The sequence below is a fragment of the Triturus cristatus genome, chromosome 3_2, assembly GCF_964204655.1.
Source record: "Triturus cristatus chromosome 3_2, aTriCri1.1, whole genome shotgun sequence".
Taxonomy (NCBI): Eukaryota; Metazoa; Chordata; class Amphibia; order Caudata; family Salamandridae; genus Triturus; species Triturus cristatus.
The window spans coordinates 695,128,638-695,154,162 of NC_140584.1; the positions used below are offsets into that span (position 1 = coordinate 695,128,638).

General features: G+C 44.4%; 1 protein-coding gene across 6 annotated transcripts in view; it reads left to right on the top strand.

Moving 5' to 3' along the window:
* ANKRD44 (ankyrin repeat domain 44) overlaps positions 1-25,525 on the top strand; it is a 744,373-nt gene that overhangs the window by 477,058 nt on the left and 241,790 nt on the right. For all 6 annotated transcript variants that reach the window (XM_085648750.1, XM_085648754.1, XM_085648751.1 and 3 more), the window contains exon 16: positions 13,431-13,542. In XM_085648750.1, coding sequence (XP_085504876.1) covers positions 13,431-13,542 — 112 coding nt within the window. The remainder of the gene's footprint in view (positions 1-13,430; positions 13,543-25,525) is intronic.

A 25,525-nucleotide genomic window follows, 5' to 3' on the forward strand; every position in this document is an offset into this window, starting at 1 on the left:
TCTTTGTATCTCCCTTGTATTAATTCTTGTAACTACTACTTTAAAACATGTGGCCTGCAGCGGACCTGGACAGACTTAAGACACACAAGTAGGTTGTGAGATTAATGACCGACTTAGACATTAAGTATCAGCAAATAAAGTCAATATTGATGAAGTCTGAACTTGACTGACTAAAGCAAGAGTATTCCCAAGACTAATTTAGTGTTTTACTTCCAGTAGATTTAAAATGAGAGGCACTAGCAGGAAGGGGATTATGCTGCCTGAATCTACATCGACAGCCATATTAAAAGCTTAGATCCACTGTAAGACCTGTTCAGGGGTGTTCTAATGGTCGAGTGTCAGAATGGTGCCACTCAGGACCAGACTGGTCGTAGCGGGCACTGGGCATGTTCCCGGTGAGCCAGAAGGGTGGGGCTTGAGTTTGTACCCGTGGGGGGCAGTTTTGCAGGAGTGCTGCAAGATCAGCCCCCTGTAAGAAAAGCAGGAGCTGTGCTTCTCAGTAGCACCCCATCCCACCCCCCGCGTCTAGAGCCAATCGAGCAGCAATCTGCCAGTGCTAGTTGTTGTTCCCGGTCTGGCCGTGGTGACACCGATTGTGTTTAATGCTTATTTATCTTTGTTGTCATTGGTATAAAATACCCTTTATGACATGCATAATGTTTTTCACATGGGGTCTCGCAGTAGTCTTTCTACATTCAAAGCACTGTACTTTATTCTTTATAATACATATTGATCTGCAGCCTCCCAAATCCACTTCAAAACTTGCTGCCTTGCTGCTTCTGGTACTGGAGATCTTCTGGGTGGATATATGTCGATAAGGTCTGGAATTTATACCCTACAAGTAAAAATCTCTATATGCAGTCCGACATTTGTGGCAAATTTATTTTTTAAGTATTTTAGTGTAAGTAACTTTCTAAACCTCTTTTACAGTCGGTGGTGACTTGCATATAGATTCGTGTTCCACTGTGCTGGCTTCCACCAATAAAGTATTTCAGTAGAGAATCTTAAATGGTGCCTTATCAGTTCATGATTGTAAGCTGTAGGAGAGAAGAAGATTTACACGGAGGATTTTAAAAAGAAAGTATTCAATTTATTCGATGGCAGTAATCTTGTAAAATATGCTTTGCTGAATCTATAACAGTTCTGGCAGTAGGTAGTATGAGGTCAGCACTCAACTTGTAATAGGTACAGTAAATCTAAGATGTTCGTTTCTTATTACAGGTGAACTATGATGCCAAACCAGACTGCGATATTGGTGATAGGTATTTTTAGACATTTATAGCAAACCTAACTTGTGTTAGTTTTGTATTCTGATAACTTCGATCTTACATTCCCTGTTTATATTTTTGATTCTATTGAGTTTTTAAAGTGATACGAATTAAAGGATGTTTACGGGTAGGAAAACCAAAATGCGAAGAGCTCCGCTCAGTGTAATGCTCATGAGCTTTCCCTCTTTCTTCACCACTTCCCCAAGCTATCTGAAAGGACATGTTAATGTGAAGTTCCTTACTCACCATTTCAAAATTGATATTAAGCTCCTGACTCGCAAAAGTTAATACATTTATTCTCTCAGAAATTGTTTGTTGCTCAAAACGTCAGAAGTAATATCACCAGCTGTGGTAGTATGACATTTCTTTAAGGAATGCTTCTGCCTGTAGAATACCATTTCAACATTTCTTGAAGTGAAGATGTTGAATTGGAAATTTTGAGGTAGAGTTGTCTCAAGATTTGTTTTGTTGTTTGTTCAATAGGTTTCCAGCTATTTTTGTATATACCTTTCTCTGAAAATGAGCCCAGTGGGCGACCCATAATAATAAATAAATATTTGAATCCGTGATCGGTAAAGGTAGTTGAATATGTTTCGGTTATGCCTTGTTACCTCATTACCATCTTAGGTAATACATATAAAGTAATCAGTCCAATTGGAAATTTATCAAGTGAACCAAATTGTATAGTGGCAACTGTAGGAAAATCCACTGTCATGCATTGGGAGAATGAGACCTCCGTTTCAATGTGAGTGTGGCTGACTTTCAACAATGCCCTGACGGTGGATCCCACAGTGGTAAACTGTATTAGGTGAAGAAAGCCTTTGCTCAATCTGGGTAGCATAGTTTGAATAGCACACCAATCCCCATGGAAAATATGTAAGTTGCTGTACATAAAATACCAACTAAATGGAAATACAGTTAAAGACATAAAGAACCTAGAGACCTACAGATCCACATCAAGTTTAAGTAAAAGGAGATAAGGTGTTAAAAATGATTTGAACAATTCAAGAAAATCAAACAAGACTTTCAGAAGTTAAGCTAAAAATGCCCCAGCAAAATCAAAAGCGCATGGATGCTGCAATGAAGTGAAACGAAAATTGAAAAATAATTAGAAATGTCGACTGTCAGCTTTCAATGACTTAAGAACTTCAAGTGACCAGGTCTCCAGTGCAGACAGTTGTATTGACAATTTCTGTCACACTTAAAATAATTTTTGGAGCAAGAAAAATACAAGCAAGAACAAGTTAGAGGCAGTAACAGGCTGGACTCCAGGGATACAGTCTACAAAGTGGGAGCACTTGGTGAGTAATAATTTTCAATTTGGAAAATTTCTGAGTGGAGCAAGGTATTAAGGTTCTTATTTGCAGTTTGGAGGACTGGATACTCTGTCAAAATATTGCAGATATCCCATCTGCTGTATTACAAGAACCGTAGGCTATAGTGCGCTTGTAATACAGGAAATGAGACATCCACCACATTTGTGACGGATTATCCCATCAGGTAAACTCTAAATAAGGCCCTAGAGTGGTCGATGGGCAAGTAGTCCACTTTGTAAATCTTTTGCCCTGTAAATTAAGTACCTTTTTTAGAAAACAAAGTAGGTTTTCAAAAAAAGTTTTTAGAGTTGTTAATCTGAAATGGCTTTTTGATTTCAGTTTAGGGGCCCCCAACAAGTTGTTGCAGACCCTTTACAGTCCCCGCAGTGGCACCATAGTTGAATGGGATCCTGTGATGCAGCCCCTTCCTGCTCTAGTCCTGGATCTTCCTCAGCCTCCCGGATCTCCGGCTCTGTAGACTGAAGTTACCCCTTTCTAGCTGTCAAAAACAAATAGCCCTGTGGACCAGAGCAGGAAACCATCTTTTCTTCATCTTGGCATAAGGTCAAAGAAGGCCAAGTCTCAAGAAGCGGCTGCTGCTGTTTATCAAGAATTCTTTGGCAGACAATCACCGATTTTTGTTTCATTTAGTGCAGTATACAGGGAAGTCTTCTTCCAGGTGTTTTCTGTTGTTCTAATGGGCCACATATGATTTTCTTTTTATATGGGAACCTGCACGCCAGTGATCTTAATCCATTTTCTCAAAAGTTCTTAGGCATTGTGTAATCTACCTTGATGCATGTAATAGGTCCAACATCAGATACACTGGAGTAAGATACCAATTATCCAGCTGTGTAAGTCACATTATATAGCATTCTTCTGTTCTATGAACAACATGTGCCCCTAGAGTTAGAACAAATAAAGGCACCTCGCAGTGATTCCAGGAGGGTCCGCGAAGTACTTGACCATTGAATCTGGCTCTGAGTTCATTAAAAAGGGGGAGGGTAATGCTTGAAGTTCTCAGTTCTTTCCTCTCACCAGCAGCAGGACAGTATGCAGGTCCAAGCTGAGAGAGGCCAGATAAAGAAGCACATGCTTAGTCAATGGTCCCCGCCCCCAAGAACACCCAACCAGCCTCCCCTGGACCCTTCTGACTATTACTTTTCACCACTATGCAGCTTCCTCCCAAGCACACCTGCAGCTCCCCATAAGAGCCACTTTCCTCAATTCCTTACCAACCTACCTGAGCCCCCTCCGTGCCTGTGGAGCCTGCGCACTGGTAGGCAAGAGGTCCTTCGCTGAGAGGGAAGGGTATCAAAGTTTGACATTACAGTGACTTCTCTTGGAAACCCAGTGGAGCAAACGTGATCTACCCGATCAACATAACAATGCTCAACGCAAAAGTAAATAATTAACAGGAGTGATGCAGTTTATTGGCCATCAGGCGAAGAGTTCCCTGCTCTCACTAGCCGGTATGTGAACTCTACATGACCAATAAACCCCATACAGACCAGGGCTCTCTGTATAACCTCATGCACAACATAGCCAATAGCGGTATCATTTCTAAAGGATAATAATAAATCAAATATTGAAATCAGAAAAGATGATCACATATATGAATAAATCAAAACTCTTTATAATTCAAAACGGAGAATAATTTAACAAAGATACAGCAGTGGTCCTTAGTGCTCTGGTGCTCGTACAGTGATGCGTACAGTGAAGACAGGTGTGTATAAAATCTTAAAGGGAAATAAGTTGCAAAAGACACTTAAGCCTAACATTCTAAACACATTTTTCATAGGCAAAATCACAATTATTTGTCAGTGAATAACTCTTTGTCGATGCCGTTTCAATCTGTAAAAACAATGACAGGATCGTCGCCAGGACTAGCTTAGTTCGAAAAAGTCCCAGTACCAGGGCTTAAAGAAGTGCCTGAGCCACACACACACTCCTCGGAAGAAAAGGCAATTTTATAATATTTATAGGAATAATGTGTTGACAGCCAGAAGAAATCATGGGAGAGGCCCAAAAGAGAACAGCAGGAGGACTAAAATATTGTTCCAGTGTGCAGGGCAAACCGAGGGCTCACAGTCGCCTTCAAAGGCCTGAAGGACTCTGGAAGCGCACGGCGTGTAAAACGTAGCGCAGAGGGGATAGAGTCAGACAGGCTCAGAATCACCATTGAAAACCCAGAAAAACTAAACCCTTGTGGCGAATTGGATGCGGAGGCTCAAGATTCAGGAAACTGGGGTAGGAGACCAACGGAGCCAAGGCATAGAGACCCACGGATCCGAGGGATCCATGAATGATTATCCATAAAAGAAGGCCATAGCCACACTTGAATACCTTATGCGAATATTCATAGGCCTAACCAAGCTAAATGTTATTAGGACAGGAAACCGTAGGGCAGTCTTTTATGTAGAGAGTCGCATCGTGCAATTTTCAGAAGTGAACAGGGAGGTGAATTTGCTGTAGGAATAGATTTTAGTTAATGGACTATGTTTTGGGGCAATATCTTACCACAGCAGTCTCCCAATAAGGGAAGCAAACCCCTTGTTCGGTGGAGTCTATTTCAAAACCAAATTGGTACGGCACAAGACCACCCCGTATTCAGGGGAAATCAAAAGATGCTACATAAATTCATCATTGAAAAATGAAATAGAACGCTAGACCATGCCCATCTTCTAGAAGGAAATACTGAATAGCGGGGTTATCACGAACTCTGGTTAGCCGCTTTCAGCCATGCTAGATTCTGCTATTGGACTTGCTTCCCATGTTGCAGGTTGTGGTACCTCTGTGCTTCAGGGTGGTACCTACTCTAATAATCATAGTTTCAGCCACATCTTTATTGCGTTGCATTCTGGCTGACCATGTTGCCCCTTATAACCATGCGTCTAGCAGATCAGATGAAGCACGGAGAACTTCGTGGACTTAGGTAGGCGGTGATAAAAAGTAACCATTCGCTAAGCACTGTGGCTGAGCATTCTATACATAGTTTAAATGTCCTTTTTAAAGTGCATCAAATTAAACAGTACTGTCATATGCAATGTCACAAAATCACCATTGTGCATTTTTAGGGACATATAAAAGCATTCTTTTTTTATTGTCAAGTGGCTACACGGACTGTTCTTTGGAGAAAACGAAACTAAAGTTAAAAACTATGCATTAGGTCAATACAGTATTTGTCATGACCATTATACATTTTGAATCAGGTAGGAGATATGCATTTGATTCCAGATACGTTTGGACTCCTATTTGTGGCGCGCCTGTCGCACATATATTTACTTTATTTTAATGGCGTTGGATAAAAGAAATATCCACTAAGTTGAAACGTGGGCCTGAGCAAGGAGTTGTAGTTTATATAAATATTTAAAACCAATATACGAAAAATGTTTTGCATTTAAAGTGATGCAAAGGCCAATATTGTCTCTTTAAGAGTAAAATGACAGACCGCCCTGAGGAGGGGTCAGGCAGCTGTTCTTGGGAAATAATTAGCCATCTGAACATATGCTGTCCACTGCCAGGTGGGGCTAGACTAAATTAACAGCGCATGTCATCATGTTTGGTCATCTCAAGAGGGTCCTCCTTTCATCTGTAGCTGCACTCAGCAGCAGTTTCAGAGAGGCGGTCAGCAGCTGCTGGGATTCTGTCACCACAGCATTTATTCATATACTGAAGGGAAGAGGTGGGGCGCACACTGTCTGCAGAGGGAGTGACAGTGCACACTTTATATTATATTTTTGGGGTGCACATGCTTTGTTTTGTGGCTGGACTGTGTTGTTTCCGGTATGTTTTGGTGATTCAGGGCACTTACATTTTTTAGGAGACTTGTTGGTAGGTTGCTTCAGGTGCCTCTGCTTGGAGTTTGGAGGTTCTGTATCCGTGCCGTGCTTTGAGGCCAGCACGTGCAGAAGCCAATGATGGTACCCTGCCCCACAAGCTGGATGGACGCCCTGCCAGGCCCATGATACTCACGGGGGGGGGGGACTATCAAGGGATGCTTGTGGCCACACATGCAGAGAAGCTTATGGGGGCGCCCTACCCCACAAGCTGGATGGATGCCCTGCCAGGCCCATGATACTCACGGGGGGATACTCTCAAGGGATGCTTGTGGCCACACATGCAGAGAAGCTTATGGGGGGGCGCCCTGCCCCACAAGCTGGATGGACGCCCTGCCGGGCCCATGATACTCACGGGGGGATACCGTCAAGGGATGCTTGTGGCCACACATGCAGAGAAGCTTATGGGGACACCCTACCCCACAAGCTGGATGGACGCCCTGCCGGGCCCATGATACTCACAGGGGGAGACCATCAAGGGATGCTTGTGGCCACACATGCAGAGAAGCTTATGGGGGCGCCCTGCCCCACAAGCTGGATGGACGCCATGCCGGGCCCATGATACTCACGGGGAGATACTGTCAAGGGACGATTGGCCCCAGGTCTCGTCAAGGCCTTTTCTCAAAAGTGCTTATTATTAACTTGGCCTTTCCAAATAAAGCACACGATGTAGCATTAGAGAGACTCTCTAGTCCAATCAGGAAGTACTTTGAACCAGTATTGTCTTGGTGATTACCAGATCTGGGTGAGTGGCAGCAGTCAGTCAATGAAGTCCCTAAACTGACCATAACTAACTAAAGAAGCCTTGAACTCTCCCAAAGAAGGAAGCGACTCCGTGCAGTGAACATCGGCAAAGCACCACGCAAGGCCGCGCGGGAACCACAGGCATGAACTCTGGAGAAAGCATGTGTCCACACGGCAAAGCTGAATGACTCAATAGTCCTTCCCTCATACATCGCATACCTTGCAGTCGCTCTTCGTAATAGTGCCTGAGCCTTTAATGTGTGCATGTGCTGGGCTCATTTTGGGAGCTGGACTGTCACCGCAGTGGTCAGAGCATAATCCAGCCACAGCAGGTCATTGGCCCTGGGTGCATGGACGTGCCCTGGCTGCCGGGCAATCCACCCTATTATTCATTGACTGATATGCAACCACAGCCTCCTGAGGGAACTGCCATTGGCTGTGGTCCAGCATGGTGGCAGCTAGTCAGCTAAACACAGACCTCTAATCTATGTCTGCGTAACATGAACTGTGTCATTGGAAGGTCAGCAAAGATAGGAGTTCCCTAGTCGTGTGACTCAACATCTATTTATTTCTGCCTGACCCCGATATATGCAATGCTTTCACAAACACAGAGGTTCGTAACCGCATGGCTACAGACCTGTATGCACAAGGAGCAGCAGTCCTGTGACTTGGGCACGTTGGTCCCTTCCTGTGCACATTCTATGCATGACAGCTGAGCTCGAAGTGCACCGGCACACATGCTAGTATTATGTAAACTTTCGATACATTAGCCATTAATTTCTGCCGGCGTTTGCCTGTGTTCGGCAGCACTTTACTATTCCAACATTGTACCATATTATCATCTGTTAGTGTGAACCGACAGGTGATGGGTACTGCTATTCAGGTGTAGCAATTACAATTAATATTGTTAATAATATATAAGTCCACCCCATTGCAAAACATGCCAGTTGCCGAAAGTGCAAGTATAGAAAATCCAGTGGAAAATATCAATTTAATTTACAGGACGTCAATTTAGTAATTTAGCTCTTAGTTCCTAAAACCATAAACGTATATTATAAATTAAATATATAATTAATTTATATACATGAAATTAAAACTATTTTTTAAGGATTTATTTTAAAAGATCCAACCTAAAATAGAATGTTTGTATTTTCTAATTCTGTATTACAGATTACAAAAACATATATGTAACTTTAAATTAGTTTACTTTTTATATAAATAATAGTTACATTTAGTTTTATGTTAGAAAGGTTATTTAAATATTTTGATCATAAAATATATTTTTAACCATATTTCTTTAACATTGAATGTAATTATCTTAAATTAGATTCATATATATATTCTTAAAAGTCAAGGGCGAGTGTTGCAACACCAGTGGTGACGTGTAGTGCTAGGCATATCTTCGATCTGAGCTACTGCTGTTTTGGGTCCTCCTTGACTGGAGTAACTTTACACTCGGAAATGTGTCTTCACCCCCTCTTTCAGGAAGTGGGGACATGTAAGTCTACACTTTGCAGTAAATTTACATTCGAACATAGTGATCAGCCAAAAGTAGTCAATTGACTACAAATTGTAAGAGTACATTTATACGTGTCGATTTACTAACATTCAAATTTACCTTTCTGAATAAGTATCTTAGAGAGAAAATATTTGTTGGCAAAATGTGCGACCATGCTCAACTGAAAAATTTCACAATTTCAAAAATGTCTCATAGCTGCAGGTCGGTTAACCTGAGGCAGTTTGAAACATTAGCTTCTTATTTATGTGGACATGTCGCTCAAGAAAGATCTGAACTTATTTTCCTTAAACATGATTAAAATCAAAATCAGGCTGCCAGTCTCTCTTGGAGGAACATTTTAAGAGGTTTTGTTTGGTGTCTGGCTCTGGACAGCTTTAGCTCTAAAAAGACAAGTACGTTTTAATGCTGCAGTTTTTTCTCCTGGAGCCAGGGAGTTCTTGGTGGAGAGGGCGTAAATTACCACCGCAGCACTACACTTCTTACACTGTGGGTGCCAATGGGAGTCTATGTCGATAATAAGGTGTGTACTCTCACTGTAGCCAGGGTCGAGACACCTAACAGGACCACTTCACAGCAACTTTTCATCTTCTCTCTTGTCAGCTCTCCAGAGGTGCTCTGAAGGTCCCAAGGGGCAGCTCCAGAGTGCCCAGTGGGCGGGTAATCCTGCCATTGGGAGGCTTTTATCCAGTTAGGGAGGGCTCCGAGCAAGTGCCCCCCTCCATGCCAACACTGTCTTGGCTTCTATCACAGCATCTGACAGCCCACTTCCCACTCCTGCCAAGCATGTATGCCCTCTCAATTACAGATAAGAAGGTAAATGATTAGCATCACAGGCCTGCTGCTGGTGGCCATGCCTGGGAGACAAGTCACACAGCCCTGTGCACCACCTCACTCTTAATACAAAGGCCAACAACCTCTCGAAATAAAAGAGTACATGGAATGTAACATGCAGCGCCCTGCGATAGCTGTGGGTATGCTTTCATGCCCTTACAAGATGCACAGTCCCCTCACCGACTTCCTCCCGTCAGCCCATATGAAACCTTTGTCACTGAATGGATGAGCAATGTGTTTATGTACTGACCTCTTTCTCAGCCTGGTTAGAAACAGCATTCGCTGGGCTAAAACGATCTGTATGGAGAGAGGGGTAAAATATCAGCTATTGATTGTTATCAATTATTCTTTAATCTGTCTAGCCATTCCCTTAATAACTGACTCATACTTTCATCCTTCCATGAAGTCACACTTACTCTATCCATATATTTACCCACCCATTCATACAGCGACGCACTCAGTCACTAACCCACTCATCCACCCATCACTCACTAATTTGTTAATTCATCTGCACTTTGGCCTGTTCTTTTTTTTTTTCAAAACCTATTTTATTGGCATTTAATAAAATACAGACTGGACCTGTCCGGCACAGTGATTCGGATTGTTGTTGCATACCAAGTTTGTGCTTGTCACATAGTGCGTCTACAAACCTGGCTGTAACACTTCGAATGCCCAATTTTTGATTTAATCTAAACATAGAAAAATATGCACCCACGCATCCCACATCCCTCCTCAAACCCCGCTCATTATCAATAGGTAGGAATCGTACTTTGTCCCTGATGTGCAGACACGCACTCCCGTACAATAGACCAGTTATCCGATGATCTGAGAGCTTTATTCAAAGCCTCCAGTGGCAGATCTCTGTAATCAGCCCATCACTGCCAAATTTTGATATGCCTTTGGGGGCATCCGCATGCTACGAACACAGGGATTTCCAGCCCCATATTGAAGTCCATGCCTCGTTTTCAAGCTCCAATTCTGGACGGTTCTTCAGCCTTCCACAATCTAGCAATGTCTTGTTTAGCCACTGTGAGCCCCAGAAACAACAGGTGTTGCTTGTAGATACTCCACCCAATTCCCTCTGCAAAATGTAATAATGTAAACTTTGGAGAATTCAGGAGGTCCACTAACCACCCCCACCCCCCAGGCATCCTAACACTCCTGACCAGACGTATTTCAGTACCAAACAAGACCATGTGGTATGAAGGTAGGAACCCTCCTCTTGTTTGCAACAGAGGCACTGAGGGGGAAGTAATCAGTCCGGCGCTCCATAACTTGAGCATAACTCAGGTGTAGTATGTTCTGTGGAGGTATTTGAACTGTATGAGTCTAAGGCGTGTGGATATGGCTGGCCCTCTGGGTGATTTTAGGGTTTCTGTCCAGTCTTCTTCGTCTAGGGGTCCTAAATCAATCTCCCACTTGCTCCGTAATGCGTTTATTGTGCTAGGGTTATTTGTGGTTAGGGTTTGATAGATTTTGGTAATCTTGTGGTCTACTAGGTCACCCATGAGTAGTTTGCCTTCTAACGGATTGAATTCTGGGATCTCAGATAGATCATGTATATATGGGTGTATGGCGTGACGGAGTTGCAGGTATCTATAGAATTGACTACGATGAAGCGTGAATACGCCCTGTAGGTCCTGGAATGATTTTACAACCAACCCTCGTATTACATCTCCAACCGATGTGATCCCGATTCGGTCCCATTGCCCAAAGCCTTGTAGATTTGCCATCTGTGGAAATAGACGATTGTGCCACAATGGGGTCTCCCTGGTGATTTGACCCTACCACCCCATCCGACAAAGGGATTGTCGCCACACTATGAACACTACACTTGCTTTGGATGGGAGTGTCATTGGGATCGATCTATTGTATAGATTGGAATATTGGGAGGAATCGTCCATTATCCAGTGCTCCACCCTATAAGCTGGGTCAGACCTGGAGCCATACCACCACTCGTTCAGTACATGTAGATGAGCAGCAGCATGGTATGATCTGATGTCTGCTGCAGCTATTCCACCACAATATGTTGATTGAAAGCGGGTGCGGAGCGCCAACCTAGCCGTAGAGGGACACCGTTTTGAAGATAGGTGATCTACCATACAGCGATAAAGGGAGACTGGCCCATGCCTTAACTTCCACCTTTACCCGCTCTGTAAGGGTACCAATGTTTCGGTCCCAAGAGAGAGATTGGGTATCCATCAAGAATACGCCGAGATATTTGAACCCATTCTTGGCCACTGTTACCTCTTGAATCCAGCGTCCGTGTTCCAGAGAGCCCCGAATAGGCCACACAAGGGTTTTTCGATTATTTATACTTAGTCTGGACGTCTCCCCAAAGATCTGCATAATCTGTAGAATTCTTGGTCCGGACCTATGCAGATCTGTAAAGAAGAAGAGGACATCATACGCATACAGTACAATGCGATTTGAGATCCCAAGTGTCCATCAAATCCACGCATTACCCCAACCAGTCGAACCCAGGCCGCCAGCGGCTCGATAACCAAAGCGAAAATCAGAGGAGATAGATGGCAGCCCTGCTGAGTGCCTCGGCCAACTGGAAACCGCTGGGATGTAGAGAAGTTGAATAAGAACTATAAATTTGAGGCCCATAATTAAATGTTTTAACATAGTGAACATATATTGCCAGCTGACCGAGTCAAACGCTTTGTTGATATCGGCTAATAGCAGTGCTGCCAGTTGATCGAGTCGGTAGATCGCGGCTATCGCATTGCGGGCCCGCTGTATATTGTTACTGGTTGCCCGCTTTGGCATAAAGCTGGCCTAAACCGGGTATACTAAGTCTGGCATGAGTGGCATGAGTCTATTTGCAAATATTTTGGCCTCTATATTGAGTAGTGATATCGGCCTATATGATGAAGGTGATTCCGGTGGGTGGCTGGGTTTGGGGAAGACCGCGATCTCGGCATGTCTCCAGTTCGGGGGCAATTGTTGATCCTCCAGGGCTTGAGACAGGGTGGCCAGATAATGGGGCCCTAAAATAGTGATAAATGATTTAAAATATTCGCACAGGAACCTCTTGGGTCCGGGCACTTTGCCGGGAGTCATATCTTGCACGGCTGATGTTGAGTTCTGAAGGGTACTGGACGTTTCCAGGGAAGCCTGGACAGATTGTGAAATAGCTCTTAGAGGGATATCCCTAAAGAAGTCTTCTATTTGGGAGTTGGTGATTTTCTCTTGTTACCTATATCACTCTGGCTTATTCTGACATTCACCTATGACCCATCCACACACGCCAATCCCTGAAGAAGCACATTTACCTATAAAAGTACAAACTGCTGGATTTGTCAATGTTTTTTTTATAATGTCACAGATGTGTGATCCAGTGAAAAAGGCGGATCTGTGCATAAAAGGTCCACGGTTTTTCATTCATATAAAATAAAAACATAATTAACATAAAGCAAATATTTAATCATTTAGTTTCTCTTATTGAAAACGAATCTTTTATTTTACACGTAATATTAATTGTCGAATTACATATTTACAAAAAGCAGGAGCAGTCAATCGTTGGCCGGGAACTTTCCGCACCTACTCTGGTTCTCTGAGGTCAGCGATCGCCAATTCGCCGAGGCCACCTCTCCACCCGCTCAGTTGCCCCCTGCTCTGGATTGCATTGCCAAGAGAATTGCCGTAAAATACGATTGTTGGTAATAGACTCATTTCGTCTTCAATCCCGTCTTTTTTGGTGCTCTTGCCTCTTGCATCTCGCTGCCCTGTTATCAGACATGCCTCGTCTGTGGCGATGATCAGTTTTACATTTAGGGTTGCGGGCAGAGAGATGTGTTTGTTGATGCTTTTCCTTTCTCCATATTGCTGATTTGTATGTTAATGAGTAAGTATTTTATGCATTCAGTTGCAGCCTATTCCAGTAACGCTGAGTATTTCTTGTCAGGTGCCTGGAGTTCCTACTTGAAAATGATGCCGATCCATCTATTCGGGACAAGGAGGGGTATAACACTGTGCACTATGCGGCCGCCTTTGGCCACAGACACTGTTTGGAACTGGTGAGTTAAACCCTTGAGTAAATGTATCTCACGAGTATCAAAAGCCAATGTTATCAATATATCAGAGTTTCCTGAGTTTCTAAGGATCCCCTGTCAGTAAATTCCTAATGGGGTTTTCTGTGGGGGATTGCATTTTCCTGTTTGAAACTGCGCCCTTTATCTGCCAAAAATGGTACCGTTAATATTTATTGGGTATGGCAGTGCAGTACATTCTGTAAAGGCATCTTGGCATGTGACCAAGAAACTGGTTCAGTCTCATTCCATTTTCATTCATTTTGCTTTTGCCCTCGTTTCTAATGGCAGAATAAGCAGCAGGTGAAAGTGTGGAAGGTGTACAGACAGTGGCTGTCTTAACCACTTACATATGTTCTAAATTGTGTTTGGTAAAGAACACACCATTCTCACAAACTGTGTCTGTTCACCTTTTAAATTCCACAAAAAGCTAATTTGTTCTCATGACGGTGAGCTGGCGAAATAGAGAATATGACTGTATATTCTCATAAAAATAAGCCCTACGGATGCCAATTCCATGCACGCTATGAAGGGCTTAAAAAGAATACAATTATGGATGTGCATATGCAAACAGCACTGATTAACATTATTTGAGTGAATTTGGATCAGCCACACTTGCACTGATATGTTTAAATCGCCAATATTTATTTTGGAAATATTTCAAAGGCGCTGTAACTGCTCAGAGCTGTACTTGTAAATAGAAATCCACACTATAGGGCACACATTTGCAACGTATTATATTTAGAGAGACATGCGTATGTGTTTGTACGTTGGAGTGGTTTAGGTTAAAAAAAAAATGAGAGCTTTTTCAGGTTGTTAGCTAAGATTGTGCTAAAATATCCAAAACGTTAAAACATGTTCCCAGTATTTTTCAATTTAAAATTGGTTTGTTGAAGTGAGGAATTGTATTTCCGAACAATTTCTGGTACATTTAGGATCCGAATTTTGAATACATCCTCTTGAATATGTTGAATTTGTCGAGGTATTTTTAATGGCAAAACAGATGGGCTGTGGGAGCTCATGGGGAACTCTGTCAACCTGGATTCTGCATGCACTAATCCCAAAGAAAGACTTTATAACAAAAGTTCTGGTATGTTGGCATCACCTCGTTGCTTCACATCTATTATGTCTTGGGTGGTTTACCTGGTTGTGGCTGTGAAAAAAATGTATTTAGTCCTGTGGCTGCCTCGTGAGAGTTTCCCTGATTTCTTGGCTGTTATGCCTTTCAGACACGGTTTAGGACTTTTAATTTATGAGGGGAATGTTGCTGGCAGTTAAATATCTGAAGGTTTCCAGTATTGATTATTATTGTTCTGAGACTGGAAGACATATGTGGCTATTAAAGTCTTTATATTTTAGTGGAATATAAAAGAAGGGCTATTGGTTCCATAGTTCCACCCTTGGGCCTATATCCATTTGGGTCCTGTAGTGGTGGCAGCTTTCACAATTGTTATTCAGTATGTATGTCCAGCACCAGGGGTTATAGTTCATAGACATTATCACAGTTGCCATCAACGTATTGATGATACACAGATTTATGTGCCCCTGTGACAGAATTGCCCTCCCTTTTAGCAAGCCTGAATAAAGCTGTCTTGTAGATGTAAAGTAAATCTTTCAACCAAACAAAATAAGTATAGTGTCTGAGAGGCGTAGGTCCGTAGATTCTACTCATTACTATTGTTCTAATCAACCTGATCTGTAAGGTGCACCCCATTTGTGTACTTGTAACCTGAGTCGCATCATACTGTTTTGCAGTAAAGGCCGTGGGATGTTTAAATGAGGTGGGCAAAAAGGCTAGTTTTCCATGCTTTGGTTTACTGCAAGCTATGTGGTCGGAAACCAAGCAAACATTTGTGGGGAGCCCCTTCCAGAGGACAGTATTTGCAATGGAGAAGGCACTTTTGCCTGTGTGTGCCTTGTGTATGGGGGTGGAGGAGAAATTTAGTAGTAGAAAGTTCTTGGAATGCAGCGGTTGAAAAAAATCAATCAATCAATCAAACAATTTATATAGCGCGCTGCTCACCCGCAAGGGTCTCAAGGTGCTGGGGGGGGGAGTGGAAGGGGGGGAGGGGGTTCGGTACTGCTCGAAAAGCCAGGTCTTGAGTTGCTTCCTGAAGGAGAGATGGTCCTGGGTCAGCCGTAGGTGGATTGGGAGGGAGTTCCATGTCTTTGCTGCCAGGTAGGAGAAGGATCCTCCTCCAGCGTTGGCTCTGCGAATGCGTGGAACGGTGGCGAGGGCGAGGCTGGTCGATCGCCGCTGGCGGGTGGGCGTGTAGAAAGTGAGGCGGTTGTTGAGGTACTTGGGGCCCAGGTCGTGGAGAGCCTTGTGTGCGTGGGTGAGGAGTCTGAACGTGATCCTCTTGCTGACGGGGAGCCAGTGCAGGTCTCTCAGGTGGGCGGAGATGTGGTTGTGGCGGGGGATGTCCAGGACGAGTCGTGCGGAGGCATTCTGTATGCGCTGGAGTCTTTTCTGTAGTTTGGCTGTGGTTCCCGCGTAGAGGGTGTTCCCGTAGTCCAGTCGGCTGGTGACGAGTGCCTGGGTGACCGTTTTCCTGGTTTCGGTGGGGATCCATCGAAAGATCTTTCGGAGTATGCGCAGGGTGTTGAAGCAGGATGACGAGACGGCGTTGACTTGTTTGGTCATCGAGAGGGAGGAGTCCAGGATGAAGCCCAGGTTTCGTGCGTGGTCCGTTGGCTTGGGGGTGGTGCCCAGGGCAGGGGGCCACCAGGAGTCGTCCCAGGCGGAGGGGGATGATCCCAGGATGAGGACTTCCGTCTTGTCTGAGTTCAGTTTCAGGCGGCTGTTCTTCATCCACTCTGCAACGTCTTTCATTCCTTCGTGTAGGTTGGCTCTGGCGTTGGCGGGGTCGTTGGTGAGGGAGAGGATCAGCTGGGTGTCGTCGGCGTAGGAAATGATGTTAAGGTTGTGTTGGCATGCGATGGCCACGAGGAGGCTCATGTAGACGTTGAAGAGGGTGGGGCTGAGCGAGGATCCTTGGGGTACTTCGGTGGCCGCGGAATGGAACGAGGGGAGGCGGACTCTCTGGGTTCTTCCGGCGAGGAACGAGATGATCCACTCCAGTGCCTTCTCTAGGATTCCAGTGTTGCTGAGGCACTGTATTAGTGTGCGGTGGCAAACTGTGTCGAACGCTGCAGAGAGGTCCAGGAGGATGAGGGCAGCTGTTTCCCCGTTGTCGAGCAGGGATCTGATGTCGTCGGTGGCTGCGATGAGGGCGGTCTCGGTGCTGTGGTTGGCTCGGAAACCGGACTGTGAGGGGTCGAGGGATCCGTTCGTCTCCAGGAAGGCGGCGAGCTGTTTGTTGACGGTCTTCTCGATGACTTTGGCAGGAAAAGGGAGGAGCGAGATGGGGCAGAAGTTCTTGAGGTCGGTGGGGTCCGCTGTCGGTTTCTTCAGGAGGGCGCTGAGCTCGGCATGCTTCCAGCTCTCCGGGAAGGTGGCGGTGGTGAAGGAGATGTTGCTGATGTCCCAGAGTTGGGGTGCGATGATGGAGTCGGCCTTGTTGAAGACTAGCAGAGTGTTCGAGGTATGTGAGCTGTAGATCACGTGCTTTGCATACTCCTGCCATTTAGTGTTGGGTCCGGATGTTTGCAAGTTATTTTTCTTCGAAGAAGTCTTTCTAGTCACGAGGTAACGTGACTCCTCCTTTCGATGATAGCGCGCATCCGCATCAACTCTATTGCTAGATTGTTTTTTTCCGCCATCCGGTTTGGAAGTGTATTGCTGCGCTCCATTTCGGAATCGGTCCTTGGGTTCCCCTCGGTGCACAATCCACCCCTTGACTGTATTGTTTTCGATCGCGTTCCCTTTTCTCCGCGGTTCGACTCAACATCAAGAAATCTCCAATTTCGATTGCGGTTTTCACTTGTGGCTTTCCGTCCTATCCGCGTCGGTCAGGTACCTGGTCGATGGAAAGGACTCCATTCAAATTCTGCCCCATGTGCCACGCAAAGTATCCGCATATGGACTTACATCAGGTGTGTAACTTGTGCTTGTCCCCTGAGCTTAAAGAACAAGACATCGAGAGATGCAGCGGCAGCAGTTGGACGACACACCGATCTCTTCGGCGAAGACCCCGACCAAGAGAAAGTCTCAGAGGCCGAAGAAGAACACGCTTCAGCGGCATCGGACTCTGAGGCAGAGATGCATATTGTCCTCAAAGATGACGATGTGCCGCAAGGACAAGGTGATGTGAGTGTGGAAGACAGTTCCCCCACTTCCACCGTCTCTAGAAAATCTAAGGCTTTAGCACCACCTCTGCCTCCAGGCCAAGGTCGGCACCAAGAAGAGGAACCTATCGCTCCGCCTTCCGGCTCGGCGCCGAAACACTCTGTCAAGCCTTCCGGCTCGAGGTACACTGGCCCAAAACCCACTTCCAAGCCAAAACCTTCGGGATCCAAACATAAAATGGGCTCGGAGACTAAATCTTCAATACCAAAACCAAAGAAGCATTCCTCGGCACTAAAAGGACATTCCAGCTCGGCACCGAAAGCTTTGGCGCCAAAAATTCAACAGCTGCCAGTACCGCAGTCGGATCCAAGCATGGACATTGTACCACTCAAATCGGATCCGAAAAAGAAAAAACTCAATTTTAATCCTGATACTGGACATATCCACGCGAAACAGCCATCCAAACACAAGCTTCCGGATGACGACAGCTCTAAAATTCCATTGAAGAAGAAACATGTGGGGACTAGTCCTTTCCACACGCTACCTTCTCCTCCTCCTCCCTCTTCGCCACAATTTGATCCCTTGCACAGTACATCAAGGCAGTCTTCTCTACCTCAACTTCATGCAGATGACACTGATGATATTGATACACACTCACCAATAGATCCTTGGACGGATTATACCATTGATCCTCCACAGGATACAGACCCAGACCTTTACCCTGCCAGACCATCTCCACTCGATGACAATCTGTCATATCAGGAGCTCATTGCTAGAGCTGCACACTACCATGGGGTAGAGCTCCATAAAGAGTCCTTAGAGGAGGATTTTCTCTTTGAAACTCTAGCAACACATAAATCCAGTCGGACACTGCCTATGCTTAAAGGTATATTACGGCACACGGACGACATCTTTAAAGACCCTTATATGTGCTAGGATCCTCACTCCTAGAGTGGATAAGAAATATAAACCTTCCCCAACACACCCTATTTTTATTAAGGGTCAGTTACCACTGGATTCTGTAGTGGTATCCGATGCTAGAAAGCGAGCTAATTCTCAGGCAACTGGGGAGGCTCCTCCCCCAGATAAAGAGTCAAAACGAATCGATGCTTCTGGCAAACGTGTAGCTGCGCTAGAAGCTAATCATTGGCGTATTGCTAACACCCAAGGTCTCCTTGAAAGATATGATAGAGCCCACTGGGACAAAATAGAACAACTTATACAATTTCTCCCAGATAAGCATAAGGCAAAAGCACAAGACTTAGTGTGGGAAGGTAAACTGATTTCCAACACCTCCATTAGATGCACTCTAGATGCAGCCGACACAGCAGCTAGAGGGATAAATACCAGCATCCTACTCCGCAGACATGCCTGGCTATGTGTCTCAGGGTTTAAAACCTGAAGTATCTGCAATCCATTCTAAACATACCCTACGACAAACATCTTTTTGGCCCTGAGGGTGATCAAATGCTCAAAGATGAAAAAAGATACAGATGTAGCGAAAATCATGGGAGCACTTCAGTCTCCCTCTAACAGGGGTTCCTTTGGACTCTCTTTTTACAGGGGAGGGTCCCAATCCACAGGGACAGACCAAAACACTTCCTCTTACAAAAACACTTCTCAATCATCCTGTGCAAGAGGATTTTTCAGGGGGGCTACAGGTGAAACAGTCCAAGGGGCAGAGGCAAGAACAACACATCCCCGCAATTCTCCTTCTCCAAACAAGCAGTGACTTCCCCACACTTCCCTCCGACTATTCATTAACACTTTCTTCCCATTTGGGAATCAATAACAACTGACAAATGGGTGATTGGAATTATCCAACATGGTTTATTTCCTGGAGCCTACCAACAACCCTCCAAACATTCCACCTCAATATCACAAATTGTCAACAGACCACCAACACTTGCTTCAACAAGAAGTGCAATCTCTATTACTCAAAGGAGCTGTAGAACCAGTTCCACTTCAGTACCAAGGGTCAGGGGTTTATTCCCTTTACTTTCTAATTCCCAAAAGGATGGCTCCTTAAGACCTATTCTAGATCTCAGAGAGTTAAGCAAATAGATACTGTCATCGCACTTTCACATCGTGACTCTGCAACAGGTACTTCCTCTCTTACAGCAAGGCGACTTTGTCTACTCTGGATCTAAAAGACGCATACTTTCACATTCGAACTCATCCAGCACATCGGATATACCTCAGATTTGTGATAGCAGGCAAACATTACCAGTTCAAGGTACTTCCATTTGGCGTTACCACAGCCCCGAGAGTGTTCACCAAATGTCTCGCAGTAGTAGTCGCTCATCTCAGGAGACAATGCATCCATGTTTTTCCTTACTTAGACGACTGGCTTATCAAAGCGAGCACTTATCAGAACTGAATACTGCACACTCAGGCAACAGTACACCTACTTCATCAGTTGGGTTTCACAATCAATGCATAGAAATCTCATCTGTGCCCTGCGCAAGTGCAATCTTATCTAGGAGCTATCCTCAACACTCTCAAAACTCTAGCCTTTCTCAATGTAGCCAGATTTCACAATATTCAGGCCACAATACTACAATTTCAACCCAATCAAACATTACCAGCCAGAGTTTTTATGCAACTGTTGTGAATGATGGCATCCTGCATTGCAATCGTACCTCACGCAAGGCTTCACAGGCGTCCTCTACAGGAATGTCTAGCGCGTCAGTGAAATCAATTGCAGGGTCAATTAACCGATCTAGTGTTGGTACAGCCGCGCCCATCGCTTTCTGCAGTGGTGGAACCCCCAAAACTTATCAAAAGGGCGCTCCTTCATAGACCCGATTCCACAGACTGTACTGACAGCAGACGCATCTTTAACAGGTTGGATTGCTCATCTCCAATACCACACAGTACAAGGGCTGTGGGCAGACAATCACAAAGCGTCTCCACATCAACTACATGGAACTTCTACCAGTGTTTCTAGCACTAAAAGCTTTCCACACTCACCTTCTACTCAAAACTGTCTTAGTCCTCACGTACAACATGACAGCGATGTATTATCTACAGAAACAAGGAGGGACACACTCTCCAGCTGTCGCGCCTGACACAAAGCATTTGGAATTGGGCAATTCATCACAAAATGTATCTCCTAGCAGAACACCTTCCAGGGATGGACAATCAAATTACCGACCTGCTCAGCTGACACAGTCAACAAGTTCACGAGTGGGAACTTCATCCCCCAAATTCTTCTTCCCTACTTTCAACAATGGGGTTTTCCACAGATAGATCTGTCAGCTACATTCCACAACGCAAAATGCCCAAACTTCGCATCCAGGTTCCCACACTGTCTATCCAAAGGCAATGCTCTATGGATGATTTGGTCAGTAATATTTGCCTACGCTTTTCCACCTCTCCCACTAATTCCATTACTGGTTCGAACGCTCAAACAAACATCCTTCACTCTGATATTAGTATCCCCCGCATGAGCTCGTCAGCCTTGGTACACCACCCTCTTAGAACTGTCAGTGGTGCCACATCAAAAGCTACATCTCACACCCAGTCTCCTCACTCAAAGCCATGGAGAAATCAGACATCCAATTCACAGAAAACTCAACCTAGCGATTTGGCTCCTGAAGTCATAGAGTTTGGTTATTTACAATTACCACCAGACTGTATGAATATTCTTAAAGAAGCTAGAAAGCCTACTACTAGAGCATGTTATGCAGCAAAATGGAAACGGTTTGTTATCTATTGTAATAACATCAATCCATTTGATGCCTCTGTACAAAACATCATTTGTTACCTGTTGCATTTACAGCAGCCTGGATTGGCTTACCCAGCCATTCGTTTACACCTAGCAGCAGTGGCTACATACCTGCAAAATAGACAACATTTATCTCTATTCAGAGTAACAACGATCAAAGCCTTCATGGAAGGATTAAAAAGGGTGATACCACGAGGGGTTCCCCCTGCACCAGAATGGAACCTAAACATAGTCCTTACAAGGCTAATGGGTCCACCTTTTGAACCAATGCACAAAGGTCAGGTACAATTTCTCTCATGGAAGGTTGCTTTCCTCATAGCAATAACCTTACTAAGGAGAGTTGGTGAACTTCAGGCATTAACTACTCAAGAGCCTTTCTTTCAACTTCACAAAGATAGGGTGGTTCTTCAAACCAATCCTAAATTTCTCCCTAAAGTAGTTTCAGCCTTTCATATGAATCAATCAGTTGAGTTACCTGTGTTCTTTCCTCATCTTGATTCTGTAGCAGAGCGAGCTCTACACACACTTGATGTTAGACGAGTTATAATGTATTATGTAGAAAGAACCAAAGAATTTCAATAAACAAAGCAACTACATGTTGCTTTTTCTCCAGCACACAAAGGCAATCCCATATCTAAGTCAGATATTGCTAGATGGATTGTAAAATGTGTACAAGCATGTTATGCTAAAGCAAAAAGAACTCTAATAATATCCCCTAAAGCACATTCCAATCGCAAAATAGGGTCTACTATGGCTTTCTTAGGTAATATTCCCCTGACCGACATCTGTAAGGCAGCAACATGGTCTACACTGCACACATTCACCACACACTTTTGTGTAGATGTGTTTGTGAGACAACAAGCAAATGTAGTCCAGGCAGTACTCAAAACACTGTTTAAAAAAACTACAACCACTACAGATTAGCCACCGCTTTGGGAGTATAATGCTACATAGTCTATGCAAAGCATGTGATCTACAGCTCACTCCTCGAACGGGTAATGTTACTTACCCAGTAAGCATTTGTTCTTGGCATGTAGAGCTGTAGATTCACGTGCGCCCACCCACCTCTCCGGGCTCCTTTAGTTGTTGGAGTTCTTTATTTAAATTTATACGCATGGACATCTCTATTCTACACTTACTAACTCCATTCTCACCCTCAGCGGGAAAACAATCTAACAATGGAGTTGATGCCCATGCCCACTATGATCGAAAGGAGGAGTCACCTTACCTTGTGACCGGAAAGGCTTCTTCAAAGAAAAACAACTTGCAAACATCCGGACCCAACACTAGATGGCAGGAGTATGCAAAGCACGTGAATCTACAGCTCTACATGCCAAGAACAGATGCTTACTGGGTACATAACATTATCCTTTCTAGGGGTGGGCGCCAAATTCCGTTCCGCTCGCGGAACTTGCGAAATTTCGGCATTTTCACGTTCCGCACGGAACACGAAAATGTCGAAACTTCCGCGATCCGCGGCGGAACGGAATTTGCGGGGCATGAATTCACCAAGAGCCCTGATTTAAAAAAATAAAAAATAAAAAAAAAGTCCTGCTACAAGGTACAGATAGGCAGTGCCGGTCACTGTTATTTTTTTCTTTATTGTGCGTGGATATTGTTTCCATACTTCAGCCAGATCACTTCAATTTGAGAATGTGGTTGGATGGCGAGCGGGAGCGCCCTGCAGGACTGGAGCATGAATTATTTAATATCCGGAGGGGCGCTGTGGCAGTGGGGCTCGGCAGTCTCGGGGGATTTATCTGTTTACCGGTGCAGGAAGTGGAAGACACCTTTGAGCCATTACCACGAGTATTACCATACCCTTCCAGTGAAAGAACATCAAAATCTATTCTGACAATACAGAAATCCCTAATTTACTGAGTTTCCTAGCAAAATTTTTCAAAACTTGCCAATGCAACGTGAGGAGGGTCAGTCTATCGCAGAGGTACTGGTGATATTAAAACGGTGCTTTTTGATGCCGGGGCTAGCCCGCCCTGAAAGCCAGGTGTTGACATTTATGGCACATATGCGCCCTACATTTCTAAAACACGCCTTGCGGTAAAGGGCTTCATATGCCAGCAAAACCCCGTGGCATGCACCCGCAAATTAGAGAGACACCGGCAAGGTAATCTTTGATGGAATGTCTCTGGAACTAATGCACCTCGCACGTTTCCCTTTTACAGAAAAATGCTTTTTCCGAGGCTCTACCATTAAGAACTCAACAGGCCAAGATAAGCAGGAGGCGCATCAAATAAACATGGGTAACAAATGTAGCTCGCACACATTTGAGGTTTGCGCTTCAAATAGTGACCTTTTAATATGGCGGCCGAAAGTGAAATAGCCTGTATGTCCGTCAGCATATTTGGAAAGCAAGTCACGGTGACCAGGTTGGTTTTATTCTCACGCAAACACAGTAGCGCCACTTTACAAGCGATACTTTCGACGGGCGCAGCAAAATCTCTGCGCGCACACAAAATTTCGCGTGCTCGCGGAGATTTCTTGCCGTTTCACGGAATTTTGCGAAAGGCAACTTCGCAAAGTCCGCCCACCCCCTTTCTCTTGCATAATTCCATTTTGAGTTCCATGAAATGTTCTGTGAATAATGTTGCGTGATTGTGCCCACTTTTTTGCCCAATAGATGGAGTGCAGAGGAGGCGATTGTGGACGGTGGGGAGCAGTTTTGTGGGCTGCGTTTTGGAGGTGGGATACAAGATATGTGCAGTGACGAGTCATTATTACGTGCCTTCATCTTCACTTATGTTTTTTAAGGTATTGCCCCACATGCAGAGATTCCTGTTAGACTTGCAGTTGAACCCCCAACCAATGGGGCAATAAAGTTCTCAAATGTTGAGCTGTACCCTAAAATTCAGGCATACTCTTACCATTCTTAATGAATTGCATGAACATTTATCCATCTGAAGTATCCATCTATCTGAGGTTGTATTGCCTTTGAGGATTGTTTGGTTGTGAGCCCGCAGGATTATGATCCGAACATCTGCTACATTGTAGGCCAGTTCCTAACCTTCCTTCTCTTCTTAAGCTCCTGGAGTTGTTTTTGTAGCCCTATTACAACTACTTATGGAAACCAACATACTCCTTTAGTCGGCCAGTGCTAGCTTATATCCAACCAGAGGGACTGAATCAAGAGTTACCTCATTATAGGTGAGTTATGGATGAGATTTGGCAAAGGTGTTGAGGCATTAAACCTTTTTGATTTATATTTTCATTTTGCCATACTTTTGCTATATCTTTGTATCTGTAGAGTGACTCTGGACTGGCTAAAATTATTCCTGCTGGGAAAATGCTCACTGTCTCCCTCTCACCACGTGAGTCTCCTCATGTAATCTCACTGGTGGTGTTCCACTGGGGTCGGAGTTATCACCTCTATTCGTTAACATCTACAATCTTCCATTAGTCTAACTGATCTGCTCTCTCAGAATTAATTGTTATAACTATGCCGATGATCGCAGCTCATGCTTAAACTCCACCCATCTTGCGTAAAAGAACATCATTTGTATACTGTGTGCTTATGAGAAATTCATGAGTTGTTTGTTCTTCTAGACCCCCCACAGAACTGGAATAATGTTGGTAGGTGGATCAGTTCCTAATAGAAGCCAATAATGTGGCTGGTAACACAAGGTCATTCTCCCGAATTAGTGCAGAAAGTAAAAACTCTGAGAGTAATTATAGATGTCCAATTAATAGCATTGCCATAGGTTTCTAATGTTGTAAAGACTACAAATTGTCACCAAATGTCTCTTTCCGGCCTAACCTTCGTGCCGTTATGGGATAAATGATATGTAGCCATTTCTGCTTAGCACAAGAGAGCCACCTTGAGTTAAATTGCTCTAGATTTATAAAACCTTTATTAACATTAACGATACTTAAACTCACTAACTCGCTTTGCTAGTGGCTATCATTCTCTTCTACCTGGAGCTTAATGCAGTCACCGTGACCACTTCACATGCCTAAAACTGGCCTGCTTTGTTTATCATCCGACCTAAGTTGAGATTTACGGAAAAGGCTGTAATTCTACTTGTGTAGTATGAATG